The 16,403-nt window shown below is 46.0% G+C and overlaps 1 protein-coding gene across 6 annotated transcripts in view; it reads left to right on the top strand.

Moving 5' to 3' along the window:
* Nucleotides 1–16,403, top strand: part of DENND2C (DENN domain containing 2C) — a 46,303-nt gene that overhangs the window by 28,180 nt on the left and 1,720 nt on the right. For 5 of the 6 annotated variants that reach the window (XM_027822048.3, XM_027822051.3, XM_037885393.2 and 2 more), the window contains 13 exons: nucleotides 1,023–1,119; nucleotides 1,897–1,941; nucleotides 3,458–3,645; nucleotides 7,908–8,017; nucleotides 8,668–8,737; nucleotides 9,198–9,275; nucleotides 10,187–10,327; nucleotides 10,751–10,899; nucleotides 11,502–11,679; nucleotides 12,288–12,329; nucleotides 14,601–14,706; nucleotides 15,377–15,616; nucleotides 16,100–16,186. In XM_027822048.3, coding sequence (XP_027677849.2) covers nucleotides 1,023–1,119; nucleotides 1,897–1,941; nucleotides 3,458–3,645; nucleotides 7,908–8,017; nucleotides 8,668–8,737; nucleotides 9,198–9,275; nucleotides 10,187–10,327; nucleotides 10,751–10,899; nucleotides 11,502–11,679; nucleotides 12,288–12,329; nucleotides 14,601–14,706; nucleotides 15,377–15,616; nucleotides 16,100–16,186 — 1,531 coding nt within the window. Of the gene's footprint in view, nucleotides 1–1,022; nucleotides 1,120–1,896; nucleotides 1,942–3,457; nucleotides 3,646–7,907; nucleotides 8,018–8,667; nucleotides 8,738–9,197; nucleotides 9,276–10,186; nucleotides 10,328–10,750; nucleotides 10,900–11,501; nucleotides 11,680–12,287; nucleotides 12,330–14,600; nucleotides 14,707–15,376; nucleotides 15,617–15,743; nucleotides 15,781–16,099; nucleotides 16,187–16,403 lie in introns of all 6 variants that reach the window. The other variant, XR_005223316.2, reaches the window with a different exon arrangement.

Consider the following 16,403-nt stretch of genomic DNA (forward strand, 5'->3'; position numbering starts at 1 on the left):
CCAGTCCTGCCTGGGTCTTGGGGCACACAGTGCCTTAGGATGGGAGTGGAGATGCCTTTTAACACCTTCAGCGCCAGAGGTGCCCATTTCCAGAAATCCTTATGGGTCTGGTATTAGCAAAGGCCCTAAAAAACAATTGAATCAACAAAAATCCAGCTGCTTCTGCTCTGCATGTTAGAATGCTGGTGCCTTTCTCTCTTCTATTGCTTAGCCCACGTACAGCAGTGGTAATGTTCAGGTTTCTTCTCCCTGTAGACTGGGCCCACCCGGGCCCCTGTGGGGCAGACACAGCATTCTGTCCCCTCTGGGCATGCTAGAGTATAGAAAATACAAATGCTTGGTTTTTTATAACCATTCAGCTAAGGAAATGCCTTGGGGCAGGCCCCGTGTCTGTCGTGGTGTTACACACACAGCAAGTAGAGGACTCCGTGCTTTAGAAAACATACTGGGGTCTCAAATTGTCAGTGCATTCTGTACAATCCTAGGAAACTAGGCCAAGCTACGTTGAGGAGCTCTGGCTGGGCTCAGAAAGGATTGGGGTACCTGTAGTTGCACAGAGTTCTGGATCCTTTGCAGAAGGCTTCCTGGAGGCAAATCCTACAGGATGCTGCTGCTAGTTCCTTTATGGTTGGTTTGTCTTGTTCATAGCCTCAGACCTCCCTGTATCCTAGGCCCGGCTGCCTGTGCAGCCTGCTTGATAAGCCAAATATACAGCAACTAGTCTGCTGCCAGAGCACAAGTGCTGCTTGTTTCCTTCCTTCTCCAGGGTGCTCTGTATGATGTCTCCAACTGGCTCTTGTCGTAATTATTCAGTCCTGTTAGACCTGTAGAGTGCCCAGTATCCAGAGAGTTGTGTTAACAGCATTGTGACCATAACTCTTTAGCTAGGGTTCTGCAAAGCCTTTCCTGAATGTGATTACATCTGCTGAAGGTCTTCTGTGTGCTTTGCTGTGTCACTGCCACCTCCCTCCTCTTGTGTGCATGTGGCCTGTATTAATGTTTGCTTTCTCTTTGGATTCCAGCTTGTGTTAAAAATACAGGAGATCTTTGAGTCTAAACGTGGGAAGAAGAGGGTGAAGTTACTCGCTTATACAGGGAAAGAAGCTCCTCCAGCAAAAGGTATGGAGACTACCAGCACCATTCTCTTCATTACATAGCACACATCTGACATGACAACGGACATGTCTAATTTACAACACACCACAGTCCTGTCAGCCTAATGGGGGCTTCATACTGCAGCTACTGCTCAGCGAATGAGCGAACTTTACCACAGCGGTTTGATTTTCAGAGGTACTGAGCTTCTGCATCTTGCACTGACTCTGGTGAGAGTTGCTGGGTCGGTTCAGCACCTCAGCAAATCAAGCCCTGTACGTCTCTTTAATCCAAGTTCGATAGTGTTACATATAGAAGATCCCTTTCTGTGTCTGAGTCTTCAGTGCTGGGGTAGCGCCATGCTGAGGTGTTAAAGCTATTTGTTGTGAGGGCACGTGTTGCTCTATCATGGTGCTTTCAGGTGGCCCTTTGGGAAGGGACACTTGGGGTCTAAAGCCTCTTTGGTTTCCTAACGACTTTAAATAAAGAATACAAACTATATCCAACCCTGAAGTGTTGCTAATTCACCTAGAGGGCTTAAATACCTACTCAGAATCTCCATTCCTGTCTATATCTCCCTGGAAGTGGTGGACCTGACTTCATCTCTGATGTTCTTTGGGATTTATATTACTAGCGAAGGGCTGCTTTTGCTGAGATTTCTGTAATGAACAAGGTGGCTAATGAGCAGCCCTACGTGGTGTAGACTTAAGGGAGGTCTTGGATGTGACCCCTTCGGCAGCCATGGGTGTCACCCACCTTACCACTGTAACTATGATTTTATGGAAGCCTTGTTTCTCATTTCAGGTGAAACCAGTGGGAATGAAAGTGAGACGGAGAATCTGCCGAAAAGTGAGTGAGTGAGTCACCGGGGCTGGTCCTGTTGCCATGTCATAATTAATGCTGGCAGGGCTATATGGGATTAGCCACTCCTGTGGTTTTTGTGCCTCCTGTAGCTAATGTAGGAAGCTGCCACTCTTGTGTCAAACCAGCCTCTTGTGACAGTGAGATGAAAGGATCTGGAGGGGACAGAGTCTGCATGTCGAGCCTCATGTGTCAGGTTTCCCAGCCTCTTGGGCTGTGCCACTCACCAGCCAGTCACTCCCTCCTCTAAGTAAAACGCGTGTCTTGGAGTAACTCACCCCCGTGGATTGTCTCTGGTGCTCAGAACTGAGTACCGTACCCCTTCCCTCTTTTCACGTTTGCCATGCTGTGAAATGCCTTGTTTGGAAGGGAGTCAGCGAGGAGTAGATAGTTTGGTTACTTGGCTTGATGTAAACACTGGAGGGACAACCAGAACTACAGGCTCAGATCTAGGTGTTCAGTGCTGACTAATCTGCTCTAGTTGGCACAGCAGGGATCTGAGCTTCCACTTAGCAGGGTTGGGAAATGAAATGGTAAAAACTTTGCCTGCAGCCCTGAACTTACTACAGATGAATCTGTCTAGCATGCCTGTAAATGTGATAGCTACATGCTGGAAGTACCCAGTGAAAAGGAACCAGTTGGATTGCTTTAAATGTTTCCTTCCTGTAGATGAGGTACAAAAGCCCATAATTTGGGGCTGATGGCAAAACTCCATCCCTCTGTGCTGGGAGGTGGTGGGGAGGTAGTTGGCTGTCTTAAAATAGAGCAAATGAGTCACTGAGTGAGTCTGGCTGGATAGTACAAACCCACAGAGCATGTCTCACAGACCCTTTGCAGCCCCCTGGCTATGTCAGTGTTTCCCATGTGTTGCATAGGGAGAGTCTGTGATGCTGCGTGGGACAGGCTGGATGGGGTGGAGATGGACTCTGCCTCTGTTTTGAATTCCCTTGCTGATGAAGTTGTCGCTCTTATGATGTAATTGCCTGGAGTGTGGCAACATTATGGAGATTGCACACGCACACACACACACACACATATATATATATATATGCCCCATTGACAGAACGAGGCCCCTTCTCACTGTCTTCAGCATCAGCAGCCCTGTTAGCACTCAGACAGTTCCTCGGGGCTGCTGGAGGTTAGGGGGGAGCCTCTGGGCCGTGACAAAGAACCAGCCTATAGAGGCATTGAAAGTGTTGGGCTGCTAATAAAATCCACCAGGCAAAGCAGCTAGGGACATTACTGTGTCTCTGTGCGTGCTTGGTGCTTGTGGGAGCTGAGCTGGGGTGTCCTGCTCTGGGAAGGAGTCACTAGGCTCGATGTCAGGACCTGACTACCATTCCATCTCTGCCACTCACTTACTGTGTGACCTTGGGCAAGTCCCTTCACCTCTTCACTTGTGAAATGCAAATGGGACTTCCCCTTGTTTAAACACTTTGAGAGCCTCCGATGATCACGGTTACAGCCCCAGCCTCCTGTCACTGAATTGGTCCTTATCTCTCAGGTCACCATAAGCGCCTGCTGCAAGTACAGTCGACCTCCAAGAGGAACCCGCACTATCAGACCCTAGAGCGAGATCTGATTGAATTCCAAGAGCAGCAGCTCTTTGAGCTCTTTGTGGTTGTGTCCCTGCAGAAGAAGCCATCAGAGACGACGTACACCCCGCAAGTCATACAGCAGTTCCCCAGCAAGGTGGGTGCCATGCAGATGCCTCGATCTGTACCAGTCCCATCAGCTTCACTTTATCTGTTGAATTATTTTTCCCTCCCAGCATTTCCCTCCTCCCTGGCTCTGTGCAGATGAGCAGGGCCAGGATGTCCAGTAGTTAGGGTTCTAACTGGCTGGGTTCAACTTCTGGCTCTGCCACAGACTCTCTGAGTAAGTCACTCATCCTCTGTCTCATTTCACCGACGACAGCACTTCCCTACCTCACAGGGGTGTTAGGAGGAAAACACAGTAAAGACTGTGGGATGCTTGGGGCACTATATTAACTAGACTGTAGATAGATACACTTCTCCTGGAAAGGGTTAATTTCTTCATTATTTATATGACCAGAAGGGACCACTGTGATAATCTGGTCTGACCTCCTGTGTAACACAGACCCCAGGCCTTCCCTGAATTAACTCCTGTTTGAACTATAGCACATCTCTTAGAAAAACATCCAATTTTAATTTAAAAATTCCAGAGATGGAGAATCCACCACCACAACCCTTGGTAAATTGTTCCAATGGTTAATTACTCTCATTGTTAAAATTTTGCACCTGATTTCAAATCTGAATTTGTCTAGCTTCAAATTGAGGCCATTGGATCTTGTTATGCCGTTGTCTGTTAGCCCTCTATTATTGAATTTGTTACCCGGGTAGATACTTGCAGACTGAACAAGTCTCGTAACCTCTCATTAAGCTAAGCAGATTGAGCTCCTTGACTCTTTCATTATAAGGTATACTTTCCAATCTTTTAATCATTTTGTGGCTCTTCTCTGAACCTTCTCCAATTGATCAACATCTTTCTTGAGCTGTGGGCACCAGAATGGGACACAGTATTCCAGCAGCGGTCACACCAGTGCCAAATACAGAGGTAAAATAACCTCTCTAGATTTCTGTGCAAGATTTTCCTGGTTTTTTACGTCCAAGAATCACATTAGCCCTTTTGGCCATGGTGTCACTGAGAGCTCATGTTCAGCTGATTATCCACCATAACCCCCAAGTCCTTTTCACAATGTGCAGCCAGCCTGTGCTGCTTCCCAAGAGAGAGGCCCCCAGGCTGTAAGCCTGGCCTGCCTTCTTTGTTTCCAGAGGTATGACTTGACATTTGGCCATATTAAAATGCATATTGCTTCAAGATTTTCATGGGGAAAACATCCTTTCCTGTGACATTTTTCTTGCTATGCACAAAGGGGGAGTGGCACGACCCAGTCCTTGATTCTTACTGAGCCTACAGTACTTGAACCTTGTGCTCTGGAGCCTCTCAGAAGGTGCGGAGTTTTTTCTCTTCTCTCTGGTCTCCTCAAGGGTGCTGGTAGAAACTGATTTTAAATGCTGGTCCGAAGAGACAGTTTTACTCCAGTTAACCTTGTTGCTTTAAATCCTGTATGTGCTTGCAGCCATTCCTTCCCCCTTCTGAGTGTGGCGATATAGCTGGGAGAACAGCAGGGTCCAGCATGTAGTTAGACCATGTGTCACTTGGAGCTGTAATTAAACCTGTTCTGGCTTTTACTTGAGAAGGGGTAAAGCTGCTGTACCCTAAAGTACCCAGGCAACAGCTAACTTGGGCCTGTCTGCTGCACTATAAACAGTAATTTACCAAGTTCCTTTTGTAATATGGATACAGCTGGGTTTGTGTTTTGGCAGGCTGTATTCTGCCTCCCGGTACATGGGGCTTGAGACTCATTCCCACAGAGTGCTCTGATACTGATCCAGTGTCCTGGATGTGTCAGAAACCCACGAAGAACCTAGTGTTAGTGGGACAATCATCCGTAGGATCTGGTATTGTGGGTGGGATTGGCAGGGAGTGGAAGCACATGGTAATGTTCTTCTCTTCCAGTTTTAGTGCTGAGAGAGAATCAAGCCCAGGAGGGGTTTGGGTTTCCTGTGAAGTAATTTGAACTGAAAATGTTGCTGCTGAGCCCTTTTATGAAATGAGAACTGCTCTCCCCTCTCAGCCCATGCTGGCCGGGCTGGAAGAGATTATTTATGTTTTTATTTCTCGTGGAAGGTGCTCAGATACCAGTGACAGGGACCTTCTCAAAGCCTGGGCAGACAATAACATCTGAAGACTCTATTCAGTGTAGGACTGTGGAGCAAACTACTTATACATCTCCTATTTATCACTCTTCTTGCTCCTTGCAGTTCTGGTCACACCAGGGCTAGTGTGGGGAATCTCTGAGGCTGCCCTTTGCTATGCATTTGGGTCTGAACATGCAGAATTAAAGCCTTGCTGTGCTTGATGAGTTTGTTTATGGCTCTGTAGTTGGCAGTTGGTCTCAGTTTTGTTCAGTTTGCTTTATGTGGCTTTTCTTGATATTTGGGGAAAAAAAGAATGAAACCCCATGGAATCTAGTCACTGTTTCCAATGCGGCATGAGTCAACACATCCCTCCTTGTCTGTGTATCAACAGCAGCCAGGATGAGGTCAGTCCAGCTTTGGCTATCCAGCTGCATTTCCTCTCCTCTCCTGTGGGCCTCAGCAGCGCACCACAAGATACTGTGGATTTTCAGAGTTTCCAGAAAAGAAGTCTCCTGGGTTCTTGCAAAAAGAAAGTTATTGTTGGGAATTAGCATGCCCTTTCTGTAGGGGGTGCAGTCATTTCACCATTATGGGAGGGCAAGTGGGGCTGCAAGGGAACCTGCTGTATCCAGAGCAATAAGTGTTTGACATGCAGTTGAGAGGATTATGATTAAACATACTCGGTGACTCACAAAACACGGAAAGGAACACTGCCAGCCCCTGAGAGCAGTCTCAATTCAACAGGGTGAAACTGAGTGGAGGTGATATACTCCCAATATTGAAAGGCAATGAATTTGGTTTGACTGAGTTCTTCCTCCCTGTGACCATCAGAGACTGGGGAGGTGGGGACAGAGCATCTTCCTTCCCTACTGCACCTCTTCAGTGGATCAGTTCCAGTCTGCACCACATGGCTGTTGGCCTGGTTTTATGATGATACTGACAAAACTAAAGATTTTCTCAATGTCTGTTTACCCTTTGCCTGATTTAGAATATTTTGTTGAATGCAACCAGATTTACACAGGAGGATCTTTCATGCTGGGATTCATGAGGAAATATCATACCAGTAATTAGGGAGCACTGATTATACCTTGGGTGCTGTGATTACAGATTAGTCTTGACTCTAAAAATAGCATTGCTCCCAAGCAATCTGCCTGTCCCCCTCTTCCGATGTCTGGGGCCAGAAAAACTCCTGTGCAACGGGCATCCTTTGGAGACCATCCATGTTACCTTTCTAACCTGTCTCATCTTGTGACACTTGAAGTGATGTTGAGGTTCACATTGGACTGTGTAGTGATTGAAAGCGTGACTCCCAAATATGACTTGCGTTCCTTGGAAAAGACCATATGATGATCTGTTTCTCTGCTGTTTCCCATAAGTGGTTGAATCCCTTACTCCAAATGCAGCTGAGTCAGTGGTCCCACAGGGATGCGCTAAATGACCCCCACTCTGTCCTTCCTGAGCAGTTCTGAAGGTGGAGGTGCTCCTGTTCTCTCTGAAGGACTTTGACTCGGGCTGAGTGGAGGTAACTGCAGTACCTGATGTCAAAGAATTTGTGCCCTTCTTATCTCTTAATGATGCACGAAATCTTTCTCCCTTCCCTCCCTTTGTAACAGACCATAGGAGGGATATACTCTCCTTACTGTGCAAGCTGGGATCCTCGCCTATTAGACATACAAGCGTAACCTTGAGAAGATATTTCCGTTCTATTAGTATCATGGCATCTCCTCTCAAGAGGACTGAGCGGGACAGTCTCACCCTGCAGTGATCACCGGGGGAGCTCTCCCAGCTTTATTCTATTATAAGCTGGGAAATGCCACTAAACTATATCCTCAGCTAAACCTATTAGGCACAGGATGTAGCAAAAAAGTCTGTTCGGTTGGAAACATGGGACCAGGAATTAGCTTTTCTCTTTGTGGAGCTGAGCATCAAAACGGTCTAATGATAAATAAGTACGTACCAGACCTGTAAGAGACCTGGGCTGAATCTGTTGTCAAGGCTGCACTGGGGCTCTGTGCTTTGAGCTGCATGGAGCAATATGAGAGGAAGCTGGGAATTTGGTGTAGCCAGAGTATATTCTCCTGCAGTCCCTACATCAGGCTTTTGGGGGTTGATGCACACAAGCCCCTGCTGCAGGGTGGAGACTATAGCTATTACAGTGAATGCTGCCACCATTGTTCTGAGATCCTGGGAGAGTTGCCCTGTATAACAGGCATGTGTTACCTTTCCCAGCCCGAGCATCCTTTCAGGCAGTCAAAGGATACCGAGGAGAGGCTAAAGGTCATCCCCAGGTTCTGCTTTCCAGATCCCAAAGCCTGGCTTCCAACATCAGAGCTCAAAAGGTAAAAGCTTGTGTTGTGAATAGATACTGGTTTCTGAGTTCCCAATGAAGTAATCGAGAAAGACGTGATGCCGGTGCTGGGTGCATAGGAATCTGCCAGCCCCTCGGGCAAAGCCTAGGTGGCTGTAGCTTAATCAGGATGAAACTGAAGAGAGAGGCCAAGGGAAGGGGAACTCACTGGAGGTTTTGATCCCAAAATCTAGAGAGTTAGGGGAGGATAAGGTGCAGGGGTGGTCCCCGCCACCCCATGCAGGGCCATCTCTCTACTCATCCCCATTCCTGCTACTCCCAGCAGAGCCTCTACCTTATGTAGAGTCTGCAGCACTGTCCTGAGGTTAGTTCCTGCCCGCAGTGGCTGCTGCTATTGGTGCTCGGCAGAGTGGAGGAGCTTGGAGACAGCATCCTGATGAGGAATCTTCTGCAGCTTACAGGCATCCCGGCCCCCTATGTGTGGGAGGGAAGGAGTCCGAAGCCAGGGAGCAGCTTCTAGGTCTCCCACATTGAGATCAAAGGGCTGCAGATGGGGTGTGGGGTGTTGCACTTACTCCACATTACGTCAGCCCCCGACTGACCTGCTCCCCTGTGAGTCCCCCTCCTCCACAGTCAGTGAATTGCATGGTGAGTCTGACTTTCTGTTCTTGGGTTCCCCAGTGAAACCTTTTCCTTCGTGCTGACAGGCGAGGATGGCAGCCGCTGGTTCGGTTACTGCAAGAAGCTCTTGGTAAGCAGCTGTTTGTGAGACATGCTGCCATAGAGAGGGTCCACACTGATGGGGGTGGAGGGTTTTGCAGTCCAGCTAGGACCTGGATCAGCAGCAGCTTGTTGGCTAGGTATGAACCGCATTGCTCTTAATGTGGGTTCCGGGGTTACCAGCCCTCTCAGAGTAGAGCAGCAGTGCAGAGGGAAGGTGCGTGGTGTTGTCAGTACCCCATGGCACACAATGCCTAGAATGAATGGGGGTGGTGTGTGCAAGAGCCAGTTTTTGGGACTCATTACTCCCCTTGAGTTTCTAACTGAGTGCAGAGGGATTTGTAGCGGAAAGCGCTCGGTGTGGAGTCCAGTCACATGGGCTGAATACATTGGGAGGCTTCAATATCCCTCAAGGCTGGCATGAGCATTCGTTGCCTTGCTTCCCTTGCTCTGCTCCAGGTGTAACTCTCTGCGTTCCCCTTGCCTTGTAGCCAGAAGGGAAAGGGAAGCGGCTCCCAGAGGTGTACTGCATGGTGAGCCGCCTGGGCTGCTTCAACCTCTTCTCCAAGGTGAGTGAGAAGCCTACCCCACGCGCTACAACCTGCTGCATCAGTCCAGCCTGTGCCTCTCAGAATGCCTTTCCGACTGAGAGCTCCAGGAAACAGCTGAGCTGCTGCAGTGCAGCCTCTAATAGCATTGCCGCATCTGACAATAGTAACCTTGACCGTGGGCAGGTTGTTTCCCTGCTGCATGTTACCCAAGTGCTTTGTCTAGCCCAGTTTAAATGACTCCAGCACTTGGGAGACCATTCCACAGCCAAATCCACTTCACACTCGGGAAAGGGTTCCTGATGCGAAGCCTTCGTGTCTCCTCTCTTCATGTCATCTCTTCATTCCTACTTACATGCCCATGGGGTGTGCAAATACCAGTTAGCCTCCATGTCAGTGATTCTATTCTGGTTGGTTTCACAGCTCTGTAACTAAATATCTGTGACCACTATATGCCTGTCTGGGAGGAATCTGATATTCTGAGGAGATTCTGAAGGGGGGTAAAAGGGATGTCTCAAAACTGAAGTCAGTGGGAGTCAGTGAAGTCAGTATTTGACACTGCTGGAAATCAGCCCATTAAATTCCAACAGCAGTTTTATTCCTGAAGTGGGCATGTCCCACCTATGATGGGAGTTCTCAGCAATGTAATAAGATTTATTGACCATGTGGGGCCCACAGAGCCATTTCCTTGCTTCTGTTAATGGTATCACCAGCTGATTTTTTAACATTGTCCACTCTCTGCTTGCATTTTGATGTCCCTATGTGACACATCTGTGCAGGAGCCCTCCCCAAGGTGCGAGTCAAGGTGTAAATCTGGATTAGAGCCCTGATTATTGGAGCTGCAGTTTGTGGTCACGCATCTAGAGATATTTCACCCCTAGTTCTGTCTTGTGCTGCAATGACAATACAACAACCGGAGATTTTTCTTGCAGATTCTGGATGAGGTCGAGAAGAGGCGAGAGATGTCCCCAGCCTTGGTGCACCCATTCATGCGCAGTGTCATGGAGGCCCCTTTCCCTGCTCCCGGACGCACAATCACTGTGAAGAGCTTCCTGCCAGGAGCAGGAAATGAGGTAACTGTGAAATCAGGACTTGGTTGCGGATGTGGGTTGCTGTCTATATAAGGTGACTGTGTGTGTCTGGTATAGTGGTGCTTGACCAGTTTGCTGTTGTGCAGTGCTGGCTGTAGATTTCTCAGCGTGAGGATTGTTTCCTAAAGTCTCCACACAAGTCACTGGAGACAACTTTGCTGCCAAGAATGTAAACTACAATAGAAATGAATCTTGAGACTTATAGAGAAGGGGTGAGTTCAGTACCTCACGCCACTCTCCAAGAGTGAGACAGCGCATATGACACTCGTGAGCCTTTGCATCCCACTTTTTGTAGAGCATCCATTGTTTCGTTTTCAGACACATTTCCAGATCCCCAGGTCTGTCTCTGCTTTGCAGTCTCACTGTGCATCTCTGTGACTCCTTGCATCTCTGCTCTGCTTTCAGGTCATTGAACTCTGCCGTCCGTTGGATTCCCGGCTGGAACATGTGGATTTCGAGCGCTTGTTTAAGTGCCTTAGTGTCTGCCATCTGATCCGGGTGTGTGCCTCTCTCCTGCTGGAAAGGAGGGTGATCTTTGTTGCGGACAATCTGAGGTGAGAAATGAGTCAAACACATCTTGCTTTAAGAAGTTTCATGTTTCCTTCTGCTTCTGTGCCTTTTTTCCTGAACAAATTAATGTTTTATATTTCTTTCAAACAGTTGCCTTTTAGGAGCTGCTTGGGGCCCTGTGTGTGCTAAGAGCTTAACAGTGCACAAGTTGCCCAAGACTCTAGGCATGTGGATGTAGGATCTTCAGGCTGCCCTGGGCCCCATGCATATGGACAGTCAGTCAAGACTGTTTTCATTCTTCACATGAAAATTTAACCTGAGTTTTAACTGCAAATCTGTTAAAAGCTGGATCAGAAGTTGAGTCTAAATGGTGCACTTCAAAAGGAGACAAGGGAGCATTTAGTATGTGACCTAGCAAGACAGACTTTATCTGACAGCTGTGTATGCTGCTTCTGTTCCCCAGCTCCCTTTGAAGAGCAGGATGTGAATAAGTGACTATGTAAATGGAGACCTTGGGCTCCTTCTCAGTCCTGGTGTGTGTGAATTACATTTTCCCTGAGTACTGGGCACTTGTCACTTAACTCTGTAGCTGGGATCTGACTATTTAATGTGCTGACAATTTATTGTATTTCTTCTCTCCCTCTAGCACCTTGTCTAAATGTGGCCATGCTGTGGTAGCAACACTTTACCCTTTCACCTGGCAACACACCTACATTCCTGTTCTGCCAGCATCCATGATAGATATTGTCTGCTCTCCAACCCCATTCCTTATTGGCATTCTTTCTTGCTCCTTGCCGCAGCTCCAGGACCTGCCCATAGAAGAGGTGAGACTTGGGGATGTTACAGAGGAAATGCAAGGGGTAGTTCAGATGCTGCTGGCCTGCCAACCATGTGGGAGGAATTCTGTGGCTTGTTTTATTTTGCGAACATACTAAATTCTCCCTTAATATGGTGCACACAGAATCTGTAGGTGACTTAATTGATGTTCTGCAGGCTTTTATTTTCTAAGGGCTTGTCTACACTTACATTTTATAGCACTCGAACTTGCTGGCTCAGGGGTGTGAAAAATCACCCCCCTGAGTGCAGCAAGTCTGAGCACTTTAAAGCGCTAGTGTAGATAGGCTCCGAGCGCTGGGAGCTAATCCCCTCGTGGAGGTGGATTACCAGGAGCGCTGGGAAAGCTCTCTCCCAGTGCTCGTGCGCAACCACGCTCACACTTCAAAGCGCTGCTGCGGGAGCGGTCCCGCGACAGCACTTTGAAGTTTCCAGCGTAGCCATGCCCTAAATTCCATAATTTTCACTGTTTTGAAAGACTGGATACGTTTGTGTAAAATGTGTGGCTTGCGTGGTGCTGTGACTGGTGCTTTTCTCTCTATAGCTGCATAGTTGAGCTAGGCATAATAATGGTTAATGTCTGCTCCTCTTTCCCCAGGTACTGATTGTTGATCTTTGTGCTGACAACTTTCTGCAACAGGTGAGTAAAATAACCTTTCCAATGACCGATGGCTGCCCAGCATGTAGGGCAAAGGGTCACTCCATAGGGCATCACAGGATAAATATGTGCAAGAAACCCAACTAAGTACCAGCCCAAACAGACCTAGATCTGCAGGGCTCCAAGGACAGGACAAAGTGGTGCCTTTCTTCTGATCCTCTGTTAGAGGGAGATGGTACTGGCCTGCAAGTTCCAGAGTTTGCATGGGACACATAACCCTCAAGAATCAAGGTACTACTTACTTGGCTTAAGCTTAAGGCTGGCCCAGATATCTGTAAGTGCTTCCTCTATGTGGAGGAAGAAAACTAGGCTTCTGTGTTGCTTTAACCTCACTCTGGTCTTCTGTTCAAGGTAAGGCAGCTGAGATTCTGATGTGGAATAAGATGGTTGGAAACAGAGGCATGAGTCCACCCAATTTAGGCTTAATCAGTTTTTCCCTTTATACATTTTCAAACAGAATACTGTCAGTTCTAATTTTTGATCACATGTATGTATAAAAAACAGATAGTCAACAGAAAAGACGGAACACGTAGGAGTCCAGCTACTGAGTTCCAGGGTACCAGGAAGCTCTTCTACACTTCATGATGGTCATCTCAATTTCTGGACTGGTGTTCTCCAGTTTGAGCCTTCGTTCACTTGGTTTCTTATATCTTTACACATTACATTTTCATTAGCTTTCCTTCAATCAACACTATTTAAAATTATATATAGCCAGTTACACATTTACCCAAACTTTCATAATTTGTTTTGTTTTCCATTCTGTTATAAATCATTAACAGTACATCAACATTAAACTAACAAAATGTAACCCTTTATTTTCTACCATTCAGCAATTTTCTTCATAGTTTAATTTTACAATTAAGTATATATGAATCATCCTAAATTATTCATTAACATAACCTTTATTTTTTACTTGAGTAGGAAAGTTATGGGGAACAACATGATCTTAATATCAATATATTCTTATCTTTTCCAAACATGAGTTTTTAGGGGACTTTTTTCTCATAGTTTAGCATTACACTTTAAAGTCATTAAAAAGCCTTGTCAGTAATTTTGCCAATTGCATTTTGAGGGGCTTTATTCCATTTAGGGCCTAGATATGTAATTGTTTCCCAACAGCACAATTTTCCTGCCTGTGTTTTGGCCTCCCTTCTATTCTGGGCATTTGTTCTCCACAAGGTTTCTATTCTTATTGTCTAATCAGTTTGTTTCCAAGATTTGGGTTTTTTGAAAAAACACCACTGCTCACTTGGGATTTTATGCTAGTCTCAAATATTCTCTCGTTTGAAAAATGCTTTGAGATCCTCAAATGAGAGTTGCTATATATACATTTTAGAGTATTGTTTAGTGTGTGTGTGTAACAATTCCCTAAGTAGAAATAAAGCATTATGTTTGGGGCTAGTGGTCATAGTGAATTCTCTGAGCTGTTTTGTTAATTTTAGAATGCTGGATGATTTAATATTCTACTTATAGTTCCTTTTCAAATAATATCACTTCACTAGCACTTCACACTTTAGTGCCATACTAATTTAGCTAAGCATTTTGACACCCCGGGAGGCAACTCTGTATTATCCCCAACAGAAGGGGAAACTGAGGAAGAGGTTTAAATGACTTTCCTGATCTCCGTTATACTTGGTTCACAGGACAATATTGGACATTTTTTCTTTGGCTTAGTCTTATAAAGTCCTACAGAGACTATAAATGTCCTTGCTGAAACAGTTCCATTTCCGTTGTGGTACTGATATGATCTTATTGCCTTTTTCCCAGTTGAGAATTCTCTTTGACTCACTGTTCTACTTTGCATTGCAGCCAGCACATGGAGTCTGATAGACACAGGTATTAAAGGATTAGTGCCTCACCAAGACTGACGTTGTAATTTGCTCTTTCTCCACAATAAATTTTGTTTGGTGTTTTATCATGGGCATGTTCAGAGTTTGGTCTGCATACTGGGTGTGTCAGACATGAAAGTCTTGTTTTGTATAGAGTATTTGTAATATGGGAATTTGAATTTAGCTGCTTTAAGTATCTGGTTTAAATGTTTATATTTGCTTGTCATGTTTTCATTTCTGTGGCCACAAGGGGCACATTCTATGCTGTCAGTGCATGTGGACACCATTCCATAGAGTAACTCCGATATGATCACTTAAACTAGCATATCACCAGAATCCCTTTCTCTGTTCGACGTGGGCAGCCTGTGTATTGATGATGTGAGATGTAATACATGTGCCATAAGAGCCATCTCTCTTTGTTTAGGTATCAGACGAGGATGAGATCCTACCTCATAAACTCCAGGCTGCGCTTGGACAGATTTTGGAGGAACGAAATGAAATTTTGTCCCAGGAGCAGATTTACGCACAAGGTGATTGTATCAAAGTGTTTGCACTATATGGAAGCCTGGGAGATTTGCTCTGGCCTAGATGAGAGAACATGCAAATTAGAGATAAATGTTGGAAAGTGGCTGGGGCCACATGCTAACAAGTTATTTCCATGTGATCTCACTGAGAGAAGCTTTTCCATTTGGGTGGATTATAAAAAGGCAGAATGAGAAATGCAGTGCCCTAGATTTGCCTGATCCACGTGAGACAGCGCTTGTTCTCTTGGTGGTAGTTCTGGGTTTGTGTAACCCTTTTTACTCAAGGCACGTCAATAGGTCCTCTTCATTAAACACAAATGAGAGAGTTGCTGTACTTCAGAGTGTAGTCTGACACATTATATGCAGAATCAGAGTTTTATACAGTAGCTTTTAAACTCGCTTATCTCAAAAGTGCTTTGCAAAGCAGTGAATCATTCCAGGCAAATTCATCAGCAGGTCTGTACTAAGCAATCACTCAAATTAAGTTCTGATACCAATTTGTGTGTCTGGTGCAATTCCTATATGTTACCACCCATTATAATGGTGGTGACCCTTCTAGCCCTATTGAGCCAGAAGGATGGCTGTTACTCTGATGAGCTTTTAGGAAGAGTGAAGGAGATATTCTCCCAGGAGACTACTGCAGTGTGAAATAATGACTTTTGTGTCCTTCTGGTAGGTGATGTAACTCTGAACTCCCTGGTCTCTGAGGCCTTTGTACAGTTCTTTGTGGAGATTGTGGGACATTACTCCTTGCACATGAACGTCACAGATAAAGGAGAGCGGGTGTTCCAGCGAGAGCCATTCCGAAAGTCCCACACCTCCCGCAATGTGCGCCATTTCCTGGACCTGTTCATGGAAACGCAGATGTTTGCAGGATTCATACAGGATCGGGAACTCCGTAAGAGTGGGGTCAAAGGTGAGACCTGCAATTCCAGCTGCTTCCTCTTAATGTTCTGGTGCACAAGTCACTTTTGTATAAAATGAGAAATGTATATATCAAAGTGACCCTGAAAGGATTCTCCTGTATGATTTAAAATCCTTAGAAGCTGGTTCAGAAGAGACTGAGGGATCCTAATCATAGTAAGTATCCAAGCTCTGTGCTTGCCATCTGCCCTCTTGGCACTTTGGCCGTGTAATGCAGGAGCTACTGGGCTCTGAAAGGTGCTGATAGCTTTTAACCCTTCTCATTTTCAAACAGAAATGATCTCTACTAAGCCAACATATTTCTCAAATGGAAAGCAGAATCTCCTTTTTGGCCCTAAGTACATTACTTTAGCAGGAGTTTGTTCCTGCAAGATGGGGCTCTAATAGATTATGCTTTTTGTTATCAATGGTGTAGCTTGTTCCATTTCTTTGCACATTGCAGCTCAAGTGGCTAAATGATATTTTTCTTCCCTAGGCCTGTTTGAGGTCCGTGCCTTGGAGTATTTGGAGACCATTCCGGAGACTGAACCAAGCGGGATGAACAAAATTCTTCGCAGTCTGGGTAAATGTTTGGTTTTGTTTTTGGCCAGGTCAGTTGTTGAGCCTGCATATAAAGGTGTCCACTGAGCAGGTAGAATGTGGCCAAAAGGGGAGCACATTTTCTACCTTGCATAGTCTTTTACTTTTCTCAGGTGCTGCAAATTCCCCAGAATACTCAAAATGAGCTGCAACTCATTTCTTTACAAATCTATCCCCTGCCAGTAACACTTGGTACTTCT

Source organism: Chelonia mydas, chromosome 21 (assembly GCF_015237465.2).
Source record: "Chelonia mydas isolate rCheMyd1 chromosome 21, rCheMyd1.pri.v2, whole genome shotgun sequence".
Taxonomy (NCBI): domain Eukaryota; kingdom Metazoa; phylum Chordata; order Testudines; family Cheloniidae; genus Chelonia; species Chelonia mydas.